Source organism: Callorhinchus milii, unplaced genomic scaffold (assembly GCF_018977255.1).
Source record: "Callorhinchus milii isolate IMCB2004 unplaced genomic scaffold, IMCB_Cmil_1.0 Scaffold2, whole genome shotgun sequence".
Taxonomy (NCBI): Eukaryota; Metazoa; Chordata; class Chondrichthyes; order Chimaeriformes; family Callorhinchidae; genus Callorhinchus; species Callorhinchus milii.
The window spans coordinates 33,744,075-33,771,770 of record NW_024704743.1 but is presented as its reverse complement, the minus strand read 5'-3'; the positions used below and the strand labels follow the sequence as shown (position 1 = coordinate 33,771,770).

The following is a 27,696-nucleotide window of genomic DNA, read 5'->3' as shown; positions in this document are numbered from 1 at the left end:
CCTTGCGTCATGACACAAGATTGTGTCGCCAGAATGTGCCAAAGGTACTGCTTTAGAAAATTTTGGAATTGTGAATTGCAGGACTTGATGATAATAATTATAATAATATAATGATAATAATCCTTGCATTTGATGTCATGTCGTCTAGACATCTCAAAGCACAGCAGTGTCCCACAAACAGTCGTGGAATGAGCGACCAAATTATTGTTTTTTTTCTGAAGGGATTATTACCCCTGGAAAGTGATCTGCCAATCGACTAAGGACTGGGTTCCTACTTACTGCTAGGTAAACAGTGGCATGGAGATTAAGGAAACTTGCCTAAGGTTTTGCCCCATCTGGGAATCGAACCCGGGCCCTCTCGCTTGCGAGGCAAGCTCGCTAACCACTACACTACAGGATAGTATATATCGTGGGTAAGATATATAGCAGATGTGTTTTGGCACTAAAGCTATTTACTGGGTTGCGACAGGCCATCGAGATTTACAAATGGTCCTGAGCCCAAAGAAACTGAGAACCACTGCCTGAGAGTAGCATAGCAACTGAAACAGAGAGACGTGAGATGGCTCTTGCCTACTAGGCCCACCTCAGTATTAAGGTAGAGTATATGTAAGGAAACTGAGCATGAGTGAGCCTTCACAAATCATCCAGGAGATATGCAATCTTGGGAAGAGCACACAGACCACAATTGTGAGGAGAATGGTGTCTGCTGTTGACATGCTTCAAGCAGGAAGACAACTTTTAAAACAACTGAAGGTGCATTAGAGAACGATTTAAAGAACTGATGATACAAATGCTTTGTGTCGATAGGATATATAATGAGTGAGTCTCTTACCTTACCAGCTTCATAGCCTGTGTTTAGCCACTGGGTAGAAGCAAAATGCACAGCTTCTGAAACACTGTAGCCACAGCATACTTTAGACACAAAGGCCCCCGGGGAACACACAATAAACTGTCCACTCTGCTGTACAGTGCGATACACCTTGATCCCCTCCTTACACAGGATCTCTGGAGAAATCTAGCAAGAGACACACATTGATCAGTCATTGACAATGGAAAAGTAATGCAACTGTGCAGCTTACAAAACAATGCGGATTTTCCCAGTAATTGTCCAGGCAGGACATTGCTGCTCAAGACAGCTTTAGCTCGGAGGGTGGAGGACACCTCGACCAGGGCACCTACACCTCGAAGCGTCATCAATGAGGCAGAAAGGCTTGATGCTGCGCACCTGCCTGGCTTTAACAGGCACTCCTGTCTTTTCAACTGGATCAACCTCAAGGCTGTCCTTGCCTGCCCTGTATTTTAATGCAGACATACATACGATATAAATATAAATATTAACATAAAAGACATCATAAGGATCTGTCCTTGGGAGCATTATGCTGCCGCATCATATTCTTAATCAGGAAGGAAGGACTTTTTTTCCCCCCCTTTGTCCAAGGACGATTTTACCAAAGCTGAGAAAAATCGAACCACAAATTGTCAAAAGCAGCAGTTAGTTATCAGGCAAGCCTGAAGTGCAATCTCCCAGTTCAAAATCCACCGTTCCAGTGCTGCAGACGAGATGTGAACTCTTACAGTTTTGTGACTGGTCTTTTCTTTCTTACCATAATATTACTTTCAAGCATATCCAGCCCTGACGTGCCATTAGCTTGCAGCAGGGTGTGCACCACTTCATCAAGTTTGTTCTTCTCCTCAGCAGGAATGCAATACCTAGAGAAAGGAAGATAGAGGTGGTAAGGTCACCCCTCCAAAGACCAGACCACAGGAGGTTCATGGCACTGGATCCTATATTCATGTGTGATCTCCGGGTTTTACCAGCGTGTGGGCTGTGAGTGTCAATCATGAGCCATCTCTCTTCCAGAAGCACTTGCACCTCAGCTACTGTCCATTGTTCACAAAGGCACTCGCCAGCTGGCTTTTCAGAGTCCCTCTCGCACATCAACATCATTACACAAAGGCTATCTCTGTATTTCTCCACGTGTAGGTGAGATGCACGGTACTCTCATTGTGGTGTGGGTCCTCTTAAACATGGTGATGGGTTTCCGCACGAGTCAGACAGTAATAATTGCACGATGGCAACAGAGCAACTCTCAAAACATTCATCCTTCGACCGCAACTCAAACAGATATACAGAGATACAACCGTGTACCGCCCTTACCACTATCTCCCAATAACACCCATGTCCTCAAAATACACACACGCCATCTCCCACCACAACCTCGTTCTGAGGTATTGTTCCAAAGGAACCAGCATTACTCAAGTACATTTACATCAGATATTCCTCATGTGGAAGACCAGATAGCGAGTGTTAGCGGACTGTGTTTGTGTGTTGGGTGGGGGGGGGGGGCAGCATCACAGCTGAGCCCAATGCTGTCCACACAAAGAACCCACATATATGCATCAGACAGTTATCAGGAACAAGACCCTGGATTTTTCACCTCTTCCTTGTCCAGTGACAATGAGGCCAATTACAGTCACCAACCTGTGATCCAGGTGAGATCAGCAAACTCAGAAGAGATGCAGAATGAAACCTGAGACCTATTGGATGTATATGGTTCCCATCTCGAGGTGATTTTACCAATGGAGCTATCAGTAGTAACCATTGTATTTCTTTAACACTGCACTGACGAAACAGATACAGCATTACAGTGAATAGAAGATTACTTAAAATACCAGAGGGCATAAAGGTCTGTAAAATGACTGCAGTGGACTGGCAAAACATAATGAAAATGTAATGTGTATATATATATATATATATATATATATAAACAATCATGCCATGGTAATGCAGGGCAACTGAGAACATGTGGAAAAGTAGAATTTGCTCATTGCTGTCCTCCAATACATACCCCTTCACACAAAGTAAAAAGCAAAAAAAAACTTTGCAATGTTCCTTTCTGCCACACAATCCCAAGCTCAGCAAGTACAGCAGTCTTTCATAAATATGAAAATTGATAGATCCTGAAGAAACCATGTTAATTCCACTCCATTTTTCTAGGTGCACCAAAAAAAAATCAATCATGTCGTCCTGATCTTTCCGGTTGAAGAATATTGGAGAAAAGGCAGGAAAAAGGAATTGCCATGGGCCAACTTGTGTTCTTAGCTCTTTAGGAGGTTAATGTGATTAACATTTCAATAGGTTAGTGCAGTACAGAGCTGAGAAAAATACAAACTTATGTCTGAAGCCACCACGTAAAGCAGCAGTAGCAGCAGCAGCCAGGGCATGGAGAAAACAAGTTCATCCTCCTCACACATTCATCACTCACCACAGTGATGGGTGGGGAAAGAGGGTATTAAAATTAAGCAGCGACTCGCATGGCATTGATTACAAGCATGTCCTGCAGATTGTGGAGCAGCAACAATGGAGACCTGCAAGAAATCCGATGGCTACTTACCTTTCCAGAGATGGGGGCAGGGGGGGCGGGGAGGGGAGGCGGGGCGGACGGACGGACGGACAGGGGAGAGAGAGTTGGTTCTTCGTGAAGTCTAGCAGAGGGAACCCGGAGTAAATATTTGCCTTCATCAATTGAATTAAAATGAACTGCAGCCTTCAACACAAAGATAATCTGCATCTAAGCAGCTTTGTGGAATATTTTGAGGTGTTGTTGTGCTATTCAAAGAATATTTTGCTTCTGAAGACCCATTTCACTAGTTTGCTTCTGACTGGACTTTATAGGGTAAAACTCTATTCAGAGAGAGGTAATGGGTCAGTCAGTCAGTCAGTGTGAGTGAAAACCCAACTAGTCTTAAAAAGTACAGAATCCAAAGAGCATTTGTGTGAATATTTGCAAGGAGGCTTGATGGATCAGACTCCAAACAGCAATATTTGGAGCAATATTTGTCTTGTGCTATTTCATTACTTCTTATTTTCTAATATTCTGCTGGGAATGTTAACGCATAGTTTATGATGGAGCACATCTCACTTCAATGTCTTGAAACTGCACACAACAGAAATGAGAAGCCAAACGGCCTCCTACAGTGCAGTAAATATTGTACGATTCCATTGAGACAACCACGGAAAGATCAAATATGTCAGCTCTCCACTTTTACCAAGGCAACTTTGGGGTTCAAATTGGAACATACAGGCTCAGGGTAAAGAGAGAACGAGAAAGAGAGAGAGAGAGAGAGAGAGAGAGAGAGAGAGAAAGAACCTATTTTCTCCACTGTGCACTTTGTAGCTGATTTTCAGTAGTTGTATGTTTGGACTGTAGAGATGACCTGTGTTGTGTGCATTATTTTCAGCAGAGATTCACACCAAATGTCTGCCTCCCATCCAAAAAAGGATATACCAAGATAAATTGTTGGGGAAATTGAGCGCAACTTTCCTATTTGATATCACGTGCAAGCACTTTTTTTGAAATATGTTTTTGAGAGAATTTGTTAAGAAGAGCTTTAGTTTATAGCACAATCGTGCAGGTTACTGAAAATTAGCTGAGAAGCTAAACACACTTCTGCCAGGCAACGAGTTCACTCAAAGACGGGTGTTCAGTTCATGTTGATTGAAAAAAGGGTACATGGGCGGAGAGAGAACAAAAAGAGTTTCTCATCAATAAGTCCCTCTTCACCATCTTCGCATGCTTGGACTGAATCACCTGGGGTTGACCACTGACCAATTTGATGTTGGAGAGTATATTAGGAATTAGGTCAGACAGTGTTCTGTGGGGCCTGTGCCAACACAATCCAATCCATCAGTAGGTGCTCCAGGATGCTACTCCACGTGAAGGGCGCTATATAAATGCAAGGTGGTGGTGTTGTTATCAGTACTTGGGAGTGAAAAATTGAATGCTTCCATTAAGTTTAGCAGATTACTGGAGTTCTTTAAACTATAAATAGCACCATGAAAGGGCATCTCAGCTGAAAGAACTTGCTTTAAAAAGGACACGTCAATCTGGTTTTTGTGATTTATTAACGATTGCATCTCCCGAGAAGGGCACAATGCACAATTCCAAAGAAAAAATTGTTATCAGACCCTCTGTTTTGGTGTCATGTCTTAGCACAATGTCTCCCACCACCCATATCACTCTTCTCTGCACTGAATTGAGACAAACTCCAGTGAACCACACGTAAGCAAATGGCAAAATAAAAATTATGCAGAAAAAGTGCAAATAGGGGGATATGGGGCAATTCCTGTTCCAAGGTTTAAACTAACAGCAAGTTCCATCCAGCTGCCCCTTTTAAGTGCTGAACACTCTGCCTGTCTGACACAGATATGCTAAGTTCTGTCCATGCTGGCTAACTGCTAAGATGATTAAAGCAATTTTAAAGGTAATTTAAGGATATGGACAAAAAGTTTAACTCACTTCTGTGTCAGTGAAGCAGGTCTTCAGTTCAATCTGGTGGAAGAATTAAAAAGAACTATTATCTTAACATTCAAGTACTTGGTAACACTTTGTGACCAAATGCTGACTAGTTGACAGAAGCTCTATTTACACTGAGGCTGTAGATTCAGATTGAACCTGAATCTACAGCTATTTGGGATTAAAAGTGAGTGTAAATACAGCAGGATACAATTCACAGAGAATCATAGTTTTTTTTCCCCTCCCAAAAAAAAAAGGAAAAGCATGCCATTTGGGATGCTGCATTGAATACTTTCTCTAGAATGAAGATTCAAACCAAGACTGCATAACTGCTTGATTATAATTGATTCCTGCGCTGGTAACCCACAAAGCAACATAAATGCAGAGCTCCCATTGTTAACAACCAGATTTGACCCTGTGTTTGCAGATGTGTGTGGGTGTGTGTAGTGAGAAAATAGGTTAGGAAAGAGAAACACACTATTTCAGAGCCAGTTGATCCAGACCCACTCTGGTACGCTGGTGTAAGTGGGCTAAAGAGGAGGGGGTGATTGCCCCCTTCCCCCAAGGGCAGGCACTTACCAAATGCAATCAGCACCAGTGTGTAAGTAGTCAATATATGGAAGGTGGTTTTGGTCTCGAGACCAGCATGAGGTAGTGAAAACCATGCCAATATTTAGCCAAGGAATCGTCACTCCTAGATAAAATGATAGAAAAAGATTTGAAACAGGATTCATAAGTTGGATGTACTCCATTTCAAATCAGCATTAGACACAGATAACATTCCCTCAGACACAATACACAGAACAGTAAAGTCTAGTTTTCGTGGCCCAAAATATTTTGACCAGGTACACCAACAAGTACAGAAACATTTGGAGAAAGTGAAGTTCTTAAAAATATAATTTAACAAGCGATTTTTAGCAAGCAGGGCTTTTCAGCAAATATAAATAACGCATCTGCCCAGCAAAATGAAAACATTCCACACAGACAAACATTTTGTCTGCAAAGCAATCACTAAAATTAACAGTATATCTTGTGAAACACTTTGATACGTCCTCTCAATGGGAAAAGTGCTATATAAAATGCAACAAGTTATTATTCATATCAGAATTATTAATAATAAAACCAGTAAATAGTGCATGCACAGGTCTCACCTGACAAAGCACCAAAATGTCGCAGGATGGATCCTGAATTATTAGGAAGGACTGTAAGGTTCCATCCATGCCTGATGCAAGGAAATAAAGTGTGAAAAAGAATCTGCAACCATTCTTTCTCCAGTCCCCTGCCTATCCCCACCACACACAAAAAAAAATAAACCGCAGGCGAGAGGCAAGGAAAGTGATCAGATCCCAGGCCTCTGCAAACGAGATTTGACCAAGTACTCTCCCGCTGCATCTCATCACACAGCAGTGCAATACACATATACAGAGCTGCACCTCCAGGCCAAACTGCAATGCTAGGATAACTTGCCACTTATTCACTGCCACAGTAAATCACTGCATTTCTTATAGAGAAAGTATTACCAGTACCTAAAGACTATGTGGCTTCAACTAAGTCTGGGACTTGTGTTCATCTCACACACACACACAGAACATTACTCATTTCTCCATATTTCAAGGCAGGGGCTTACTTTTAAAAAGCACTTTGTGGAGAGATCAGTGCTAACTGGTTGGTTTTGATTTGGCCATTTTCAGGTCAGCGAGTGGGAGTAGTATTCTGTGCAACCAGCCATTAGTGCAGTGTGTGTACATTATTACCAGTATTAGCAATTTATCCAACTGACTGCACTTGGCTACGGAACAATTCTCGTTCTGATTTGCATTCAAAAAGGGTCAATTACCAGTTGAACAAATATTGTATTTTAATATGTTTAAGCTAATTTTTTTTAAAAATATGAAAAAAATGCTTCTCGGCCAAATGAGATTCAAATGTGTTGCCATCTAAGATTACTGTTCAAATTCTAATCAACAATAGCAGGGCATCAATATAACATGTGCACAAATATAAATATACAGTACATATGTTAAATACATATCTATAGATTTTTTAAAAATTTCAGTTAAGTTCTATTTTAAAAATCCTAATGGCAAACCAGGGGATTTACACCTCAGTTGTCTCCGTCTATAAACTTCTAATCTGTCAACCGTCAGCCCTGAGGGATTTTTTTGGTTGTTTAAACTATTTAAAATGAAGATACTTTCTTTGTAATTCAAATGATCTTCCTCCCCCACCACCCAACTAATGGCTACTACTGTAAAAAAGTTTTTTTTAAAAAACTTCCCATAATAGCACGGTCTTGTGCACAGATGTTTTTACAATTGCCTTGGCTAAAAGTTTTAAAAATAATTCTCTGAGGTTTTCATTTTTGATTTTATTTGAGAGAAAGAGTGGAAAGGAAATCCGAATAATTTGTGATCCTGGATCTCACTCAGACACTGGAGACTAACCCTATGGTATCTGTCCACAAAGGCAGGAACTACAGTAACTACAGTAACAGAGCCAGCCAGCCTGGACTAGGCAGAGTGAGGATGGAAATTTATAAGAAAACATGCTTGTTTTTAAAAAAAAGCCCAAAATATTCACAGGATGTTCTGGTTTCCCAAAGATGGTGCATGACTAAAAATAAAAACCTCTTAGATCAACAGAAGTCACAACAGCCATTTGGTGCATTCAATGAACACAAGCGTTACCTTGAGAAAGGTTCAGACTTCCCAACAGGGAAGCCACTGCCATGTGCTTTAGTATCTACTTTCCCAGAATGTACTGCTACGTGGGAATCCTTCTGCTCCACTATCCTCCAGTATTCTTGCTGCAATTAAGAGAAGTTATTGCAAATCTTAAACCAAACACATTCAGCTGCACTCAGCACTGTGTAACATTGTCATCAAGTGAAGCGATTAGCAGTTATGGTGAATTTTATTTTAACAAAGATCACAAACATAATATTCAATTTGGGGAAGACGGCAGAGTTTAAATGAAAGTTGGCTGTTTTAACCCAAATAATTAAAGCTACAAGTGGTCCTGCTTGCAGCTAGGTTTTTAAGCTAAAATCTAACACTTAAAAAAAATAGTTCCTACCTCCCATACAATCAAGAAAAGAGTTCAGTTTAATTCTGCGCTCAGAAAGGCAAGTTCTCGTGCGCTTCATTTTAATGCTGGGAAAAAACTTTCCCCATTTCAGGCATCACATCCTAGGCCAGGGTCAGCTATCCCAGACCAGCTATTGCATGGTGTGATGCAGCATAAAGCTCACTTCACTCTGCCCCAACAACAACAAAATTACATTTGTATAGCACCTTTCCCAACTCCACTCTCAAGGAAGAAATCCTTGGTGACATTTTACATTTTCAACCCTAGCCACCCAAGACCTCTCTAAATGAGATTAAAGTGTGTGTGTGTGTGCGCGAGTGGGGAACGGGGGGGGAGGGGGGGGGAAACGAGTGGACTGTGAGCTGAATGCTGTGAGAGTAGAGATTGGTGGAGAAAAACTGAAGTGCAATGAATTTTTTCAAGTTAAATTAATTGCCTCTTTCAAGCCAGAACTCTACACTCACAATAGAAAATTAGAATTCAACAAATGTTTCTATTATTCACCAAACCTTTTTCTGATCTACATGCTCTAATTGAATTCTGATTTAACTTCAAGTACACGATGTAATGAATTATGCAACTCGGTAAAGAAATATTCCCAAGGTTTCATTCATTAATACATTGCGTTCTTCATCCCAAGTTTAAACAGAGAGCAGCATCACAGAAAAAAAAGCCTCAATGCAATCTGCATTTCATTAAAAACTGGAAAACGAAGGAGTCATTGACTACTTGCAATCATTTTCTGCCTTCAATGTCATCAATTAGATTTCGCTGGAAGTGCATTTGCATACATAGAAATTCCCAAGAGGCATCTATTTCTCACCCCTAGCCATAGGCGATCACTGATGGGTGGCTAGGGTTAATGGGGCTCAGCCTCCTCCAAATCTATCCACAGTTCTCCTCTTTAAGGGGAGCCGAGCAGCCCCAATATGCGACACCCACTGCCCCCCCCACCCCGCAATACCCTATGTCCGGTCCAGTGGGCTACTTGTCAGGGGTGTCATCACCTCTGATTGGCTGATGGACCCGTCAGTCAAGAGCTCAGTTGCCTTAAAGGTGACCAATCTACTAACTGAGTTACTCATTTCCCTGCCCCCCACCCCCCAGGAATATTCTCATGCACCGTCTATGCCCCCTGTCCTCCCTCGTCAGAATACTACTATTTCTGAACACAAGTTGGGGTAATCGCTACAGTATTTGGAAAGACATAATCCTGTCAGAAACCGGGTTTGTATCATTAAGATTGCTGGTCCCACGTAATCTCCTGACGGGCACAGCGCAGTTGACACTTTTCTCCACGCCTCCCTTCATACTGAGTCCGAGGCTTCATAATAAGCTTGAATGTCTCTGCGGGATTCAACGTTTGCAAATCCTTTGCACGCTCCATTATGAAGACAGGATTTTAGACACCAGTTAAACATAAAACTAAACTATTAAAATAGAGTAATAAGACTCCTACCTCCACTTCAGCTGCCGTTGGCTCCTTACTGAAGCACATGTTCATTGTGTTTCTAGCTGTCCGATAAAACGTAGTCAGCGATACAGATCTTCCCTGTACAATAAATAAATCAGTTTAGAGACCAAAGCAAATGAAAACTTTTGGCTACTGATTCAATCCTAATAAAATAACCCAGAAAAAAAATGTCAAATACCCCGTATAGACTTTATGTCCTCAGGAGAACCTGCACAATTCCTTTGTTGAAGGCTGTACCCAGTTAATATATAATACTTGCATTTGATGCAATGATTTAGCATTTCAGAACTTTCGAAAGTGCTTCACGCCAAGTAACTTTGAAGTGCAGTGATTGCTGCAGTTAATGACAGCTAACCCGCACCATCAACATTTTACAAACATTAACGGATGAATCACCAAATATTGTGAGTTTTAGTGAATTTTGGACGAGAGAGATATAGTTTATTAGCCAGGAACCAGAATTCCCTGCTCTTCTTCAAAATAGCGTCATGGGAACATTTATATATCTTTGGACTTTGGTTTAATGCATCTTCTGAAAGATGGCAGCAATGCAGCACTCCCTCAGAATTGTACTGAAAGGTCTGCCTAGATTATGACTTTGTGGAATCTGCTGACCTAGAGGCAAGAGTGCTGCAAAACAACCAAACTTGCATACACACAATAATAATCCTTGCATTTGATAATAGCGCCGTATTGCGTCTTTGGGACGTCTCAAAGCGCTTCACAGAATATAGCGTAAAGTGAATTGACCGTATATATTGTGGGTGAAATGCAGCAGCCAATTGTGACAGCAGTGTCCCACAAAAATCATGGATTGAAGTGACCAATTTATTATTGGTTTGTTCTGACGAAGGGTCGTGGACCCGAAACATTGACTCACTTTCCTTTCTACATAGATGCTGAGTGTTCCCAGCGACTTCTGTTTTTGTTCCAAGGTCCACGTAGTTCGCCTTCCACCATCCTGGCAGTCGCTTGACATGTTGTGTCCCAAACCATGCACTGTATCCCGAGATATTATTTTCTAGCAGAAATCTATCTAATTTGTTCTCAAAACAAATGACATTTCTGCTTCCACTGTCTCCCTAGGGAGCCTGTTCCATAAGTTTATTACTCTCTCACTGAAGTAGCGTTTCTGCAGTAAGGAAACTTGTCCAACATTTCGTCCTGCCTTTAATCGAACCAAGGTCTCTCGCTTGTGAGGCGAGTGCTCTAACTACTGAGCTACAGGACTTCATTATACTTGAATGCAGTATGTTGCACATGAAAACAAATTAATGGGAGAGACCAGACCTACCATTTAGGTTTACCTAATGCATCAGGAGACAAGTGTAACAGTGTAAATACATTGAAAACTGTATTCCATATATTGACTAATATTTTATTATTAGACGTTTAAAATGGCAGGTTTGAAACACAGCAAATTTCACCTCCATTAGGAAATCAGATCAAATAAATCTCTTTTAACAATGCAAATTGTGCACTTTCTTTCGAAAGGATGACTTCCAATTCCATCCTCGTTCCAATGCTGGTGCATTTCTGCCAAACCTGCATTGGCTTTGCTTTCCCACCACTAAGATCTTTGTAGTATTGATCCCCACTGGCTGTAGCTAGTCTGTAATGCCAACAGCATTCTCAAATAAATCATGGAATCTGGGGTTATGAAGAAAACCACTTGCATCTGAACTAGGCTTTTGCGGGAAGCCCAAGAACATTCTATGAATGATTAAAGCCCATGTCTGGATGTACGTTTTATAAATGGTAGGAATCTGGGCCCTAACAAGGTTCTGACTTGGGAAAGCTTATCTAGAGCAGGCTCTCAGAGCATCAGGTCTCACAATGCCACCAACAATTTCAACACTAGCAATAATATACATTGATATAGGGACTGTTTGCGGTGGAAGGACGTGTTAAAGTGTTTCACAGAGCAGAACAGACAATAATTTATCCTCCTTTGGCCAGTCTCGGTGAGTGTAGTTGCGTTTCTCCACTGATAGAATGGCAAGACCCACTGAAAGGATAACAGTGGGAGGGGGGAGGGTGAGGGAGTGGACCCAACAAAACCGGGGGTGGGCAGAGAATAAGCCATACCCTGGGATGTTAACGGGTGATTACCAACCTTTTTTTAAATCTTGTTCAACTGCAAGGTCAGTGATAAGGCAAACCACAAAATAGGAGGACATGGAGTGCTTATGTACAGATTATTAGGGCAAATAAAGTGCAAACTGTGCCTTTCACATCTATCCCAAAAATCAGCCATAAAAAAAACTAAATTCAAAGGAAGTTCCAGTTGTTTCTNCCCCCCACACTGGAAATTCTGTAAAATTAGAATTGGTAAATTATAAATCATATGTGATTTATCTCATAAAACAACAGATGTTAAGCCCTTGAAATATGGTTGTCTCTCTCCCTGAACCAAGATATGCCTATTGATATCTTTTACCAGCAAAACCATTTCATGATGTGGAATGGAACACAGTTAAGAAACCCGAGATTCTGTGTCCAATATTAAGACTGAAACAAAGAGCTGGCATAATCTCTACGCCATCTGTCATTTGTACAGAACGACAGGATCTGGAGGTTACTGCCAGACAAGAGTACTGAAAGTATGTCTTGGATATCTGGGACCAGCATTAGTATCTTCAGCAGATGATTCAGTGGGCTCTAAACAGTTCAAATGACAAAAAGAATCTTGCATCACAAATTCAGTGGTCTTCCTGGAATCCGCAATAAGAAAAGGGCAGAAACGCACTGTGCAACATGCTTGACCTTCATCAAAATGCTCAATTGAACCAGTGACAAGAAGATCAAGTTTGCTGGACATAACTGGTTGGTGAAATAGTGCATCCAAGGGCACATTTTAAACTTTTCAAAGTCCTAGAGTATTCAAGAACCTCAATTCATCTACGGTACATGGTTTGACCTAAGGGTGTTCGGTGGTTCTGCATGAACTATGCCCAAATGTGCGAGGCAGCAATAAACAAGGGAACAGAATGCAGGCTTACACTGCCACACTGGTGAATTCAGAGTCCCCCCAAATCCTGGTCAAGCCATATGGTTAGGTTGCACCAGGCTTGGTTTGACTGGGCATACGGTGTACTGTTCCGATTGCAGCTACAAAAGGGCTGGCTGCCCGGGTACTAGATGCAGTGCAAAGAGCACATCGGGAGGACGTCTCAAAGTGCTTGATTGGGCACCTGAGCTAAGCATGGGAGCCCTAAGTGGGAGGTAGGAAAAAAGAAACAGGAGGAGTATCTTAAAGGCCATCTACTGTGGAATCCTGTAGCTCAGTGGTTAGAGCACTCGATTTGCAAGCGAGAGACCTGAGTTCAATTCCAGGCAGGTCAGGGCGAAACCTTGGGCAAGTTTCCTTACTCCACACAGAGCCTGATAATAATCCCTCCAAAACAAAAAACAATAATAAATTAGTCATTTTCAATCTACGACTGTTTGTGGGACAGTGCTGTGCACAATTGGCTGCTGCGTTCGTCCACAAATATACAGTCAATTCATTTTACAGTGTGTTCTGTGAAGCGCTTTGGGACGTCCTCCCGACGTGAAAAGCGCTATATCAAATGCAAGGATTATTATTATTATTATAGTGGAACCAGGAAGATAGTTGGTCTTTTACCCTCACAAAGTGGATGCCAGATACCAGGAACGCCATCACCTTCCTGCCCACAGCTCGGACACACATCCCTACCCATTGAGCGATGTTTCTACCAGTTGGGAGTGTGGAGCTTGAGCAGCAGCTGCTTTCCTCTGCATATCGATCAAGGTGGACAGCAATGCTTTCCATCCTCGATGTTCTTGACGTTCAGTTATAATGCCGCGCACCAGGCTTATTCAGCATCAGCCCCTTAATCCCCTCAAGTGAGGGAGGTAGCAAATAAGACATTCCTATTATGAGGCCGACTCTGCCTCCAGGGTGCTGAGCGACAGGTCAGTGTAGGCTGGAGCCCTTCCTCCCTACAGCTATGTTTACCACAAATCCACCTCACTGTTTGATCCTGGACTTTGCAAATGGGTGGGTCATTTGCAACTCCAAAAAACTGTCCATCTACAGAGACTGGAATCAAGTTTTACAACTGAGCTTGTGATCAACCCACAAACTTTAATAAAATGTAGCATGTAACAGTTTGAATTAAGAAGCTTATCTAACTACACAGTCAGGAATCGTACCAGCTTTGAAACTATAAAACATAGCATTGCATTTATTGCCCTATAACCTCTTGACATGTCAGGGCATTACTGCCGATTCCTATATGATCCTATATAATTGAAACCTCACAATTGATATTGTTTGACATTACGCTGGATGTCAGCGGTAGTCTTTCTGGGTAACTCTTGCAGTAATATTTACAAACGGCCCTGCAACTTCAATGCGAATATTTGGGGTACGTTTTCAAATGTATCTTTAAGCCACACCAACAACAGACTATAAATAGATAAATAATAAAATAAATAGAAATAATTTGGTGACTCTCAATCCATGACTGTTTGTGGTACACTGCTCGGCACAATTGCCTGCCGTATTTTGCAAACAAAATATACAATCAATTCATTTTACAGTATATCTGTGAAGTGCTTTGAGACGTCTCGAAGACGTGATAAGGCACTACAACAACAAAATTACATTTCACGTCGGGAGGACGTTCCAAGGCGCCTAATCAAATGCAAGGTTTATCATTATTTTTGAGTTGCTTTGGATATTGTGTTTTATAGCGAATTAAGAGTTGCTTGGTTCAATTCAGATTTAGTAAATTAAATGGTAACAGCTTCAACCAGACTCTAGTCTGTCCACATTATATTGCTATATGCAAAGAAGAGTTCACTCTGTGAGCATTGTTAGTCACACAGCACCGGAGCACAAACAGACTCATTCGGAATCGCAAATAATCTTTCTGCACATGAAAGTATCAACGAGTTGTTGTGTGATGCAGTGATAAACACAGAGCATTTAGCAGATAATTGCAAGGTAGCCCATCCTTGCCTTGTACATGATCACCGGGACCTGAATGCTTACACAGTCCACAGTGAAAGACTGGCAAATTATTTTAAAAAATAATCATAATTCCTTTCTAGAGAAGACAGCATTGCAGTAATAACATAATTACTGTGTTTGAGTCACTCCTGAGACAGACCTCTTGCCCCACTCATGAATTATGGCCATTTTATCCTGCAGAATGAACCCAGTGAAACATCATTTATTGGTGCAGTATACAACATGCACACATCACTTGATCTTTAACTATCTCTTCTGCATATTTTATACCTTATCTGCAATGGCCAACAGTGAAAGGGAAAAAAATTACAACTGAAAGCAGCACGTGGGTTCGGGAGCAGCTTTCCTAAGAAGCATAATGCATCAACGCATCAAGCCTGGTTTCCCAACACATGAGCAATTCTAGTTCATGAACCTGCACACGCATTTCATCTGGCAAAATACCCCCAACAACATTAATGCTATTAAGTTCGACCTTTTGAACAATACATGAACACCATCAAGTCCTTCACTATTACACATCATATTTGACACCACATCGACATATATACTGAAGTCTGCAATGGAATTGAGACAAGATAACCTGAAATATTATTCTGCTGCCAACATAATACTGTACATCATGCCACATGTTTTACATAGATAACATTAACTAGCGTGTTAATGGGTGCCATTTGCTGTAGCCGACCTCACACAACCTCAGAGCTGACAACATTGCAGTTTTGCAAGCCTCTGTGACTAACAGATCATGGACAAATTGGTGCTTTATCTGATCCACAAGTAAAAATATAAATATGTTAGACTGGCTCATACATAAATCTCTTTGTTTGTTGCATTGAACAACTTGTGGAAAGACACATATGACTAATGACATCCTTAGCCAAAGATTTTTTTTTAAACAAATCCTCAAAACCCTTTCTGTAGACTTCTTTTCATCAGTCATTAGCAGTGCAGAACTTGAAAACAAAAAAAAAATGAACATTGCCCAAATAATAATAATAATTCTTGCATTTGATATAGCGCTTCTCACGTCTTCTAGATGTCTCAAAGCGCTTCAAAGAATATACTGTACAATGAATTATCTGTATACTTGTGGGAAAAACGCGCAGTTTGCGTACAGCAGTGTCTCACAAACAGTCATGGATTGAGTGACCAAATTATTACTTTTTTTTTAAGGATTATTATCCCCGGAAAACCGGTCCGTCAATCAACTAACAACCGGGTTCCTGCTTACTACTAGGTAAACAGAGGTGTGTGGAGTAAGGAAACTTGCCTAACATTTCGTCCTGCCGGGAATAGAACCTAGGTCTCTCGCTTGCGAGGCGAGTTCTCTAACCACTGAACAACAACAACAAAATATTAAAGTTATAGAGCGCCTTAGGGGCGAGGAAAGGCAGAGAGCTGGGAGGACGACCAAAGGTACGATCGAAGAGGAGGGTCTTGAGACTGGCCTTGAAGGAGGCAAGGGAGGAAGTGAGGTAAAGGGACCATGGGATGGAGTTCCAGAGTGTGGGGGCAGAGAGGCTAAAAGCCCGGCCACCAATGGTAGGGCAGGTCGGGCAGGAGACGGAGCAGACCGGAGCCTGCTGAACGGAGGGAACGGGCAGGTTGGTAGGGAGTCAGCAGGTCAGAGAGGTAGGAGGGGGCAAGGCCATGAATGGCCTTGAAAGTGAGGACGAGGATCTTGAATTCGATCCTCTGAGGGATGGGGAGCCAGTGGAGTCGGGCGAGGGTGGGAGTGATAGAGTCACAGAGTCTGGTGCGTGAGAGTACATGAGCTGCAGAGTTTAGGATGATCTGCAGCTTGGGAAAGGAAGAGTTGGGAAGGCCGATGAGGAGGCAGTTTCCATAATCGAGCCTTGATGTGACCAATGTGCGGGTGAGGGTTTTGGCAGCCTGAGGGGTGAGGCAGTGGCGGAGTCAGGCAATGGTAGGCAGTGCCGGTAATGGCGCGGATGTGGGGGAGAAAGGGCAGTTCAGGGTCAAACAAGACAGCCAGGTTCCTGACTGGCTTAGTGAGGTTGAATGTGCAGCCGTGGAGGCTGATGCTACCAGCGCCTGAGGTGCGGAAGTGCTGGCGCGAGCCAATCAGGAGGGCCTCGGTCCTGCTGACGTTCAGTTGGAGAAAGTTGTCCCTCGTCCAGGACTTGATGTCAGACAGGCAGTCAGTCAGGACGCCAGTAGTCCTGGAGTTGAAGGTGGAGGCAGAGAAATAGAGTTGGGTGTCATCCGCATACATGTAGAAATTTACCCCATGTCTGCAGATGATGTCAGCAAGGGGAGCATGTAGAGGGTGAAGAGGAGTGGACCAAGGACAGAGCCCTGAGGAACGCTGCACGAGACAGTGCGGGGGCTGGAGGAGAAGCCATTTGCAGAGACAAGGTGGAGGCGGTGTGAAAGGTAGGACCTGAACCAGTCAAGATTGAGGTGGGAGGAGAGGCGGAGGAGGAGGATTGAGTGGTCCACACTATCAAAGGCGGCGGAGGGATCGAGGAGGACGAGAGAGCCCTGGTCACACATGGTCAGGATGTCATTTGTGACCTTGACTAGAGCAGTTTCCATGCTGTGGGCAGCACGGAAATCCGATTGGAGGGGCTCATGGAGGGAGTGTGAGGAGAGGAAAGAGCGAAGCTGGGAGGCAACAGCTCTCTCAAGGACCGTAGACAGAAATGGGAGGTGGGAGATGGGTTGGTAGCTGGATAGCTGTGATGGGTCAAGGGAAGGTTTCTTCAAGGTGGGGGTGATCGTGGCTGTTTTGAGGGGGATAGGAACAGTGCCAGATGACAGGGAGAAGTTGATGATGTCTGGCAGGACTCCACGTGTCTCCAATCTGTATTCACTGGTCTGTACATTGAACAATCAAGAATGCTTAAAACAAAGAAAGGGCAGCCGTAAGGAGAGTAAACTGTCCCTGGTGTTCCCAGGGTTAGTGAGAGAAAGTAGCAATCAGGTTCCTGCTCCTTGTCAGCACCTCCTCCTGGGTACCTCCACAACTCCAGCTCAACATCACCCGCAGGTGAGGAGTAGCTGCTGACAGGTAACCCCACCCCAAACACTGACTGCACAACGACTTGAGCAAGGTCCCGGAGGACAAGAGCAACTTGAGTTTATACTGAGCCCTTATTCCCTGGAATAACAAGTTACCAGGATTCTACTGTGCGTTTTATACAGAGTTGAGCTGAATGAACGTACCTTATATACACACTTGTACAAATCACCGAGAACCCCACTCTGATCTTGACTCTCTTTCTTTTCCTGAGCAAACAGTCGTCGCCTGCCTGTTTTCAGTTCAGTATCTATTTCTTTCAGCTTATTCCGGAAGCCATTTTTATGCACCACACCATTCACCAGCCCGTTTTTGGGCTCAAACCTGGGCAGAGACTGAGACCTGCACGTGTTGTCTGAGTGAGCTTCCAAAGGCCCTTTCTTCTTCTCCAGGCTCTCTTTTTCCGTCAGCACCTCCTTCTCCAGCTTCTTGTGCTCTTCCTGGGAGAGGGAGTCATAGGAGAGCAGGTACTGGCAATAGGCCTCTTGTAACTTTGCCAGCCTGTCCTGTGCAGATTTAGGGATTCGCAGCATGTCTGCCAGTTTATTCCACTTCTTGAGGTCAGTCACTTGCTGCATGCCACCCATGTCATTAATCAGCTGATAAAATCGGGCCAAATCCAGCTCACATCCTCCTAGAACAGAGCAGCACATCAGTTACCTCCAGCTCAACATCACCCGCAGCGCAGTCACACTGATGCAATTGGGTTTGCAACAGTAGGGCACGGGAGGGGAATATATCTCCCGTTAATTAAACAATATATAACTCAGTACCAAATCAATGCCCTTCCCCCCACTGGTAACTTTCCACTTACATCACCGATAGCAGCAATTACAGTCTCTCCGTTTTAACAGTCACTGTTATTGTCTGATCACAAATGAACAGAATGGTTTCTCACAAGACACGCCTAAGAGTTTTTCTTTTTTTAATACAGTGTGGGCTGTATTGCCAAGAGTCGCCGTTTTATATTATAATCTGAAAGTAATGAAGAGGTTCAATCATAGTCACGGAATGAAAGCAGTCTCTGGTGAACGCTGGTTTGTGGAGACCAGGTCTCGAGGGTACAGCATAGGCATAAGGAGGAGAAATAGGAAAAAAAACAGAGCAGCAGATAGCAGTGTGCACCATTGCTCTTTGAACCACTGAGCATAATAAACGTTCTTTTTGTAAATGCTTTCAAAACACGTACGCTTCTCCAGAGAACCCCCTGAGTATCCCATGCCTATCAAGAGGTTACAGAGCAGTAACACAGTCCAGCGGATTATGTGAGCAAAACTCGAGACGTCTGCACGAGGCAGATGTGTCCAGAGACTTCACAACTGCCTGCCGTTTCCCCCTGGTCATCATTATTTAATCCCTGGTGCATTTCTGCTCTCCATTTGTTCATGTCCTCCCCACCGCCCAATGAAATGTTCCATTACCCTCACAGCAAAGCAACACACAAAGTCTGCTCTCCAGCTTCTGCAGCACCACTATCAGAAGGAAAAGTAAGAGACACCAAAGGTGGCACATGAACAGGGGAGAGAAACCTGAACCCTGCCCCCACCCTCACGCCCCAACCACCACACTCCCAAATCCCCTCTCCTGGACCCCACCCCATTTATAAATTGCTTTTATATACCTCCATTCACTTAGCCTAATGGTGCTTTACAAAGACAGGGAGGGATGCTGGGCAAAAGAAGGGTTGGCAATAACCATGTTCAAAGAGGTAGGTTTGGAGACATGACAGACAGATGGGGGAGACAAAGGGATAGAGGGAGGGTGTTTCGGATGTTAGGGACATCAGATCTGAAAGCTCAGCAATTGATAGTGTCACAAAGGTGATATAGAACTATGATTAGTTGTGCAACTTTAACCTTGAAACGTGGTTAGTAAGGCATCTAATTAGGCAGTGTCATACCCCCACTTGCTTTAGAGAAACCTCTTGCAAAAGGTATGCCTGAAAAAGAACACTCATACAGTGAAAATGGGTGGGAAAGAGGAATAGAGCAAACATTTTGTGGGGAGGGGGAAAGTGGGAAGAAGGATAGAGAGAGCGAGAAAGTAGATGGCCCGATGTGTTGTTCAAGGAGGAATATTCCAATTGATATTTTATTTCCTGTGGGAATTAAGAGCAGAAACATTGATTATATGATAGAAATAGAGGAAAGTCACAGGTTTGAATCCTACAGTCTGTGCTGAGTCAGCTGACCTGAGCCAAAGGAGGGAGTGAGTGTGGAGAAATACCCAGGTAAGTGGATTCCAGGCAAATAGTGCATCAAGAATCATTTTTTAGATTTACACATGAAACATTGTGAGATACAAGAACTACAGAGATAGTTTCAATCACCGGTCTCCCGCAGACAAGTGAGAGAGAAGCCCGGCTTACACTGGAATGAAACTAGATATGCACAGGTCACAGGTACAACAGCTAGAGGGGAGCTTACAGAGCAGGACAAGGGAAAGGCTCTGGAGTGCAGTGAAGGCTGGATTCAGTCCAACCTAAAACTTGGCAGCGACAATGAAGTGCCAACTGAATGTTATTATAACTACATATATAGCACGTGATCACTTTCAAACAGTGCCCGTGCTGTGTGCTTTAGACAACACTGGAAACTCAGGTGCTAGAGGTGAAGGGAAAGTGCAATAAGCCTCTACACTGACTAAACCCTGAAATAGCTGATCAGGTGAGTACATCAAGAGCCTGGAAACTTGGAAATAACGTGCAAGAGAGAAGAAACCTGTAATATATCAACACACCTCAAAACACTTTACAGTAGTTACTGTCAACTGCAAATGTTTGTTGTCACCAATGCGATAGCTGTTCTGCCCACAGTAATGTCCCACAAACATCCACAAAATGAATGAGCAAGTTTATCTGGAGGTTTACTGCCCAAGACATCCGAAAAAATTCCTTTCCAATTTCAAATAGCGTCTCGGCAGATGGGACCTCGGTTTAATGCTTCGTCTTGACAATGCAGCATTCCCCCAACACCCCACTGAAATGTAGGCCTACACTATAAACTCCACACATCAGGACGACAAAGAGCAAAAGACCTGTGATTTAAACACTGAAGCTGACAAGCTGCTGTGAGATTTGGTTTCTCAGTTCAATGTGGTTGGAAGATATCAATTGGTATTTTAATCATGGTTGCAATCAGGTCCCTTTTTCGTCACTGTACTGAGAAACATAAGAAATGCTAGACGAAAATAGACCAAGGTCCACCTAGTTCGCTTTCTGCCTTCCTGGCAGTCGCAAGCACATATGTCCCAAACTACCTATGTACTATATCCCATAATGTTATTTCCTAAAAGAAAATTAACTAATCTGCGTTTGAAAGAATCAACACTTCCTGCTTCAACTGTCTCCCTAGAGAGCCTGTTCCCCAGGTTCACTATTCATTCACTGAAATAGTGTTTGCATGGAGTTGTTCTGAACTTATCCCACTTCAATCGCAGGTCGTGTCCTCTGGTTTTACTATTCTGGACAAGTTGAAACAGCCTGTCATGATCTAATGGTGACTTCATTTTCCATCAGTATAGCTATGGGTCTGTGCCATGAGAATTCAAGATCAAAAATGTATTAATCCCTTCTTTTCTCTCTCTTCTTTCCTCCCACCCCGACTGACTAAGATCCAATTGCAGACCAATGTATTTTGCCTTCTAAGTACATTGTTAGTAGAGCAATACTATGCAATACTGTGTTGGCAGCATACTGTCATTCAGGAAAGCTGGCCCTGGGAGAGCAGTGACCGATCAAAAAGGGAGAGCCATCACAATCAGGATTAAAACACCAACTGAAAAACAGGCACAGACTTCCTAATTTTAATGGAGCTGAGAAAGCAAGTCATGCCACAACTTGCCAGCTTCATTATTGCCACCATGCTTACATTTGGGGTCTTATTCTTTGCTGTCCTCTCTCCCTTAGCCTCTTTCTGTGCAGAATGTCATTACTGTAGTGGCCCAGGCTTGAGAGAGCGCGTGCGAGAGAGAGAGAGAGAGAGCACACCAAAGAGAGAGAGAGAGAAAAAGGCAGGAAAGAAGACTAACAACATAGCAGATCTAACTTCTCACTTCACATGCTGAACAGACTTTAGGTGGATATGTTCCTTCTACTTCTCAATGTTACCACATGGTTCTCTCACTCCTGTCCCTCCCCCTACAACAGTCAACGATCAAATAAGAATCTTCCCAACTTACTCCTGTCTCCTATCTAGCCCTTTCCTCTAGTTCCCTGCAGCTTCCCACACAGTTCTCCTTATTCTCTAGGATCAGTCCAGTTTAATGTCCTGATCACCATTCTCTGAATGGCCAAACCACCACCACTTAAGAACATGGGAATTGCTGGAGGAAAAAAACAATATCCTTCTAGTTCGTCTTCCACCATCCTGGTAGTCACACGCTACAATAATGGAGATGTTGATACCAATTAATTATGTATGCATTAATCTAGAACAGAATGGGAAGCTTCAGGAACCTTAGATGCAAAGTTACCTCCTTCTTCCAAGCCCACTTGTGAACAGTCCAGCTGTTGCCTAACTTTGGAATTTGTTTGGTCTCTGTTTATAGTCAATGTTTTTATACCTGAATAACTTAAGACTCCTGGCAATTCATTCCTATCTAGGAAAGAGATCTATTAATAGGAAAGGTCTGACGTGCACATTTTTCAACCGAATACATAAACCTTTGCCTTAAGAAATCTTAACGTCGCCTGTGCTACATTGAACACGCAAAGAACACACTAGATTGCGGGTGCAAAAGTGCATTCTATTACACGCACAAAGCACGTTACATTACACAAACACTTACTTTTGCACATACTAAATATGTGTTACGCTGTACGTAGGAAAAAGTACACACACACATACATACAAAGTACATTCACAAAGTGTTTCAATGCGCGCACTGCCCTGTGCTGTGAGCAGTTGCCTTACCTATGAGTGGGGGCTCATCAATAGTAATGCCCTGAGATCTGAGGTGTTTCTTGATGCAGGCTAGTCGTTGCACGTTGGGGCCCCAGCGTCTGCCCAGCTTGTGAACGTGCTGAATCTGAGTCACAAACCGCATCTCATCATTGAGTTTGCACTCGGGCCTCCAGTCAGAGGCAGGAATCACCCGGCACATCCCATACTTCTCCACCTGAGTTCTGACAGATTCCACATAAGCTAATGGGTCATGAAACTCCTTCTGGGTGGGCCTGAGAACTGGGATTTCTCCAACTAGTGCCATGCCAACCTTGCTGCCCCTCTCCTGCTTTAGTGAAGAGTCTTGTGGCTTGTGCGAGGACTCGGTGGCTGAGGTAGAACTATTTTCACTGGAGGCACTTTCCAATTTGCTCTGTGCTTGTTTGGTTGGGCTGTTCTTACCCAATGATGCCTTCCTAAGCCTCTGTCGTTCGCTGTTTTTCACTGGCGTTTCACATTTTATTCGCCCATTAGGCAGAGTCTTTTCTTTTGCGCTCGCTCTTCTGTCCTTACCGCCCGCTGTACACGTGCTAACTTTGACTCTCTTTGAAGGCGATTGGGCTTTCGCTACGTGGTTGACCTCCTCGTGCCTCCGCTTGGAGGTCCGCAGTCCTTCCTTAACATCCCGGACTTCAACCCTAGTGGGCGCTTTCCCGTTCACCTTCCCATTGAGTTTGACACAGCTGGCGGCGGGGCCGTTCAAGTTGGACGCCGCGTTGGATAGCACCGGCTTTCGTGATTTTGCATTGCTATGTTCACTTTTCCCTGAGATTGAATGGTTAACAGCTGCACTCGATTTGACATGGTTCGGTTTGGTTTCCTTGACCAATTCCTTCTTGGCTTTGGTGTATGTAACGTTTCCCTTTGTCACTGTTGCAGTGTACTTCACAGTTTTGGACGGTGAAGGTCGGACCTCCCGATTCTTTTTGGCACTGGATGCATTCGCGCCTGATGACACAGCCTGGCCGATTCCATTTGCCCCCTTTGTAACCTGCAAGAGAGTAAAACCACGTGTCAATACCCTCGTCGTTCCTGTAACAAGCATCATATTGAATACCAATAAAAGTAAGAAAGAAAACTTTTTGTAGCACAGGCTTCTTGTCACACACCTTTGCAAAACCAAGTAAGCGCAGCCTAAAGTAATTTCTCCCTCTCCCCACTTCTGTTCTCTGCATAGCTCCTCCAATGGACATGTCTGTCCTCTCCACCAAACCCCCCGTTGGACAGGTTTATCCTCCCCACAACACCCGATAGGATAGGTCTGTTCTCCACGGAAGGACACACACACATCCCAACACCACCTCCCTCCCCACAGCAGGCTGCCCTCTCCACATGCCTACTGATGTGACAAGCCTGGATGGTACCCAGTGTCCTGCTGCAGGGCCACACTGGTCCCCAATGTGCTCTCCACCACAAAGAGCCCTCCTAGGTTTTATAAAGAGGCCCTTTTACAGCAGCAAACAGGAGCCGAATGAAGAGTGGGATTCGGCTTCCCCTCGCTGCTATAAATGTTACTCCAAGAGCAGACTTAAAAGGAAACCCAGTTTGTTGGTGGGTGTCCAAGGGTCAGGGAGCACCAGACACGACTTCTGACGTTGCTTTCCTGCCACTGTAAATGCTGAAAGCAACAAAAGCAGAATTAGGAACAGCCAGAACAAGGTATGGGACTGGCCTCACAAACCTCCCCCTCGTTCAGCAATGGGGTCGATTTACCATGAATTCAGTGCTGTGGCTTTCTTTCACTCACTGCAAAATCATTTTTATGGGGGTGGTGGGGGGGGGGGGGGGAGAGAGCAAACTATTTTAAGCACACAAGTCACAACCGGAATTGTTTCTACATAAAATATGAAAAGCCCCTCTCTGTCTCCACAACAGATGTCATCAGTTAAGAAGAGGAGCCACAGTGCTGGCAAATAGTCTTCAACCCACTTCAGTGCTATTGTGGGAAAGAGTAAGAAAACTATTGACAGCCCTCTTTTTTCCCCCAGCCATCGGTTTCTCCCTCCCTCCTGCTAGTGAGACAATACAGGCAAGCTGGCTCTAGCCACCAGGTCAAAGTGGAAATGCTTTCTAAAGCAACTCGGTCCCAGAAGCAGAGCGAAATTCCTGGAATTATCTTGAGGAAAACTTGGGGTGGGGGGAATGAGAACTTTCAAATTACAGCGGAAAAAAAAGACAATCACAGTACTTCCCAGGATAAGGAAACAGCCAATATATTAAGTCTTCCAACAACTGAGGCTGGGAAACTTCACGTAATCTAAATCTGTAACACAAATGCTTTCCATTTTCGACAGCATTGTCTACAAAGGAAACACTAATAAAAGCATAGATTAGCAGAATCTACCATACAGAGGGTGTATGAGCCACTACTCTTAGAGCATCAAATGTTTTGTTTCTCAAAAGGTTCCTTAGCCTTTTAAGATTATTTTGTCTTAACATTTAGGATTGTGCAGAATTGTGAAAAATTCTTATATTCCAAAGTCTTAATTTGAAGCAGTTTTTACTGTGGTTCTTAAATACTTTCACACGAAGACCAAATTTCAGAGTTGGTCACAATTCTGTGTGATCTTGAATTTTAAAGATAAAAATGGACCTGATTATGGGATAATCAAGGAAAAGTTACTTCAGACTGAACCTCTCCATGTTCCTTTCCAATTCCACTAGAGGGAGTCATAGAACTACCAACCACCTGCTTTTAAACCAACAAATCAACACAGTAATTTTAGAAATTTCCAAGATCTGAAAATTTTGAAAACTACCCTTAAAATAACTTTAAGTTTCCACCTCTGCAGTTAAAATAAAACAAGGATCATTGAACAAAGCTGTTAAAAAAGATTGTTTTGACTTGAGATCATTAAAGTTCCACACCAACTCAGTAAAGAATTATTCTCCCAAACAACAACTTGCGCCTTTCATGGGGGTTGGATCTAAGCACTGAATAATGGCGGACCCCAACACTGAGCCAGGGGGAGGTGACTGTAGGCACGGTCGAAGAGGAAGGCACTGCAAATGGGGAAGGAGGGGGTAAGGCGGAGGAATTGAGAGCGAGTTCCAAAGTTTTGGGGCATACTGGCTGCTTATGGTGGAGCGAAGTGAACAAGAGACAAATAGGAGGCTGGCGCCAGCCGATTGGAGACAGCTGGCTCTGGCTTCCTGACCCACACAAAAAACAAGACATCACCTCCCTCCTCCTCCTCTCTTGGAGACGCTGAGTCAAGCTATTGCCTCACAGTCACTGAGCAAACCTAGCAGCTCATCACAAGTGATCATTCTTCATGGATCATTTAACACAATGAACATCAATTAAGAGGGTCTCCTTGGAACTGAACTGGCTCCAAGGTGACACATTTGGCAACTGAATGTCAGAATGGAATCAACCCTCTATGGCAGTTTCGTTAGTTCAGTTCCTGAGCCAGTGAAGTACCATAGTACTCCAGGGCACTGCTGATGACAGCCGAGCCAGCCTGGCTCATCGACAGGACTTGGAGCGGCAGGGAATCCTCCAACTCTACAATCCAAAGTCTGACAGAAAGAGTGTTCCTACCTGGACAAGCAGTAGGAAAGCTTGCCAGATCGTGCTATCCATGACTAGCTATGCAGTTTTAGCTGGTTAGACTCGAGCAGTACCCTAATGCACTCTCTGGGGTCCCTAAGCAAACCGTACTTAATATTTTCTGGAATTAGGTACATAGGATGCATCCATCCCTCCAGGGAGAGAGTGCACAAATATTCCAGACATAATCTTAAGCATGGTGATGAGTTTCTGCATATGTCAGACACCTGGTGGACCAAAAACATTTCACTATTGAACCACAAGGAACATCATAGTGACACAGACAGTATTCAAATACACTTTTCACGTATCGTCTGCCCAGGACATTAGAAGAAGGGGTCGAATATCCAGCTCACCAACTGAGTCAGAGGCTGTGGCTTCTATGTGATTGAGGAAATAAATCTTCACTGATTTGGTGTGTGACCTTAATGATGTGTCAGCCTGGCTCAGTTGGTAGCATTCTCACATCTGAGTCAGAAGGTTGTGGGTTTCAGCCTCGCATCAAGATTTTGAACTCGATTAGTCTCTAGGCTGACACTGCAATACAATGCTAGGGGAACTACTGCACTGTACCAGGGGTGCTGTCTTTCAGATGAAACATTAAACCGAGGTCCCATCTGCCTGTTGAGGTGGACGTTAAGATCCGATGGCCACTATTTCAAAAGAAAAGGGAGTTTTCCCCCTACAAGTATCCTAGCAAACAATCCTCCAGATAAAATTGGTCATTTGCTTCATAGCCATGTGTGGGACAATACTGGACACATGTTTGCCTTCAAAAGTGCAGTTGCTATACTTTACAGTGATTCCTGTATAGCACTTTTGAGATGTCCTCCTGTAGTAAAAGGATATATCAAATGCAATTATTATTTATTATTTATTACTACCACCAAAGGTGGGAATAGCAAAGTGGGAACTCCATATTAGGTTGGTCCATAGGAATTTCATGCTGACCACAATCTACATCCTGAACAATATTCCCATGGAATGACTTGATGGAATTCTGGTTACCAGAGGAGACCTTCTTTCTGGGTCAAATTAGAAATACCCATATATTAGAGCCCAGTTGAAACCTTTCCCTTCCCTGCCACCACCAACCTAGTTAAAATCAATTCAACAACTTGCTTTATATAGCAATCTTCATGCAGGGTGGTGTCCCGGAGCACTACACAGGGGCGGAGTCTGACAACGAGCCAAGGGGAGAGGGAGGTAACCGTAAGCACGATCAAAAAGGAAGGTCTTTAGGCGGGATTTAAAGGTGGGTAGGGAGAGGGCAAGGCAGGGAGAGAGAGTTCCA

General features: G+C 43.5%; 1 protein-coding gene across 2 annotated transcripts in view; it reads right to left on the bottom strand.

Moving 5' to 3' along the window:
• Positions 1 to 27,696, bottom strand: part of jarid2b (jumonji, AT rich interactive domain 2b) — a 119,115-nt gene that overhangs the window by 12,913 nt on the left and 78,506 nt on the right. For both annotated transcript variants that reach the window (XR_006084838.1, XM_007902609.2), the window contains 8 exons: positions 22,820 to 23,840; positions 18,053 to 18,540; positions 9,844 to 9,936; positions 7,985 to 8,103; positions 6,449 to 6,519; positions 5,877 to 5,991; positions 1,605 to 1,710; positions 833 to 1,015 (listed from right to left, as the gene is read on the bottom strand). Coding sequence is in view for 1 of the 2 variants with exons in the window: in XM_007902609.2 (XP_007900800.1) it covers positions 833 to 1,015; positions 1,605 to 1,710; positions 5,877 to 5,991; positions 6,449 to 6,519; positions 7,985 to 8,103; positions 9,844 to 9,936; positions 18,053 to 18,540; positions 22,820 to 23,840 (2,196 nt within the window). In the remaining variant the exon portion in view is untranslated. The remainder of the gene's footprint in view (positions 1 to 832; positions 1,016 to 1,604; positions 1,711 to 5,876; positions 5,992 to 6,448; positions 6,520 to 7,984; positions 8,104 to 9,843; positions 9,937 to 18,052; positions 18,541 to 22,819; positions 23,841 to 27,696) is intronic.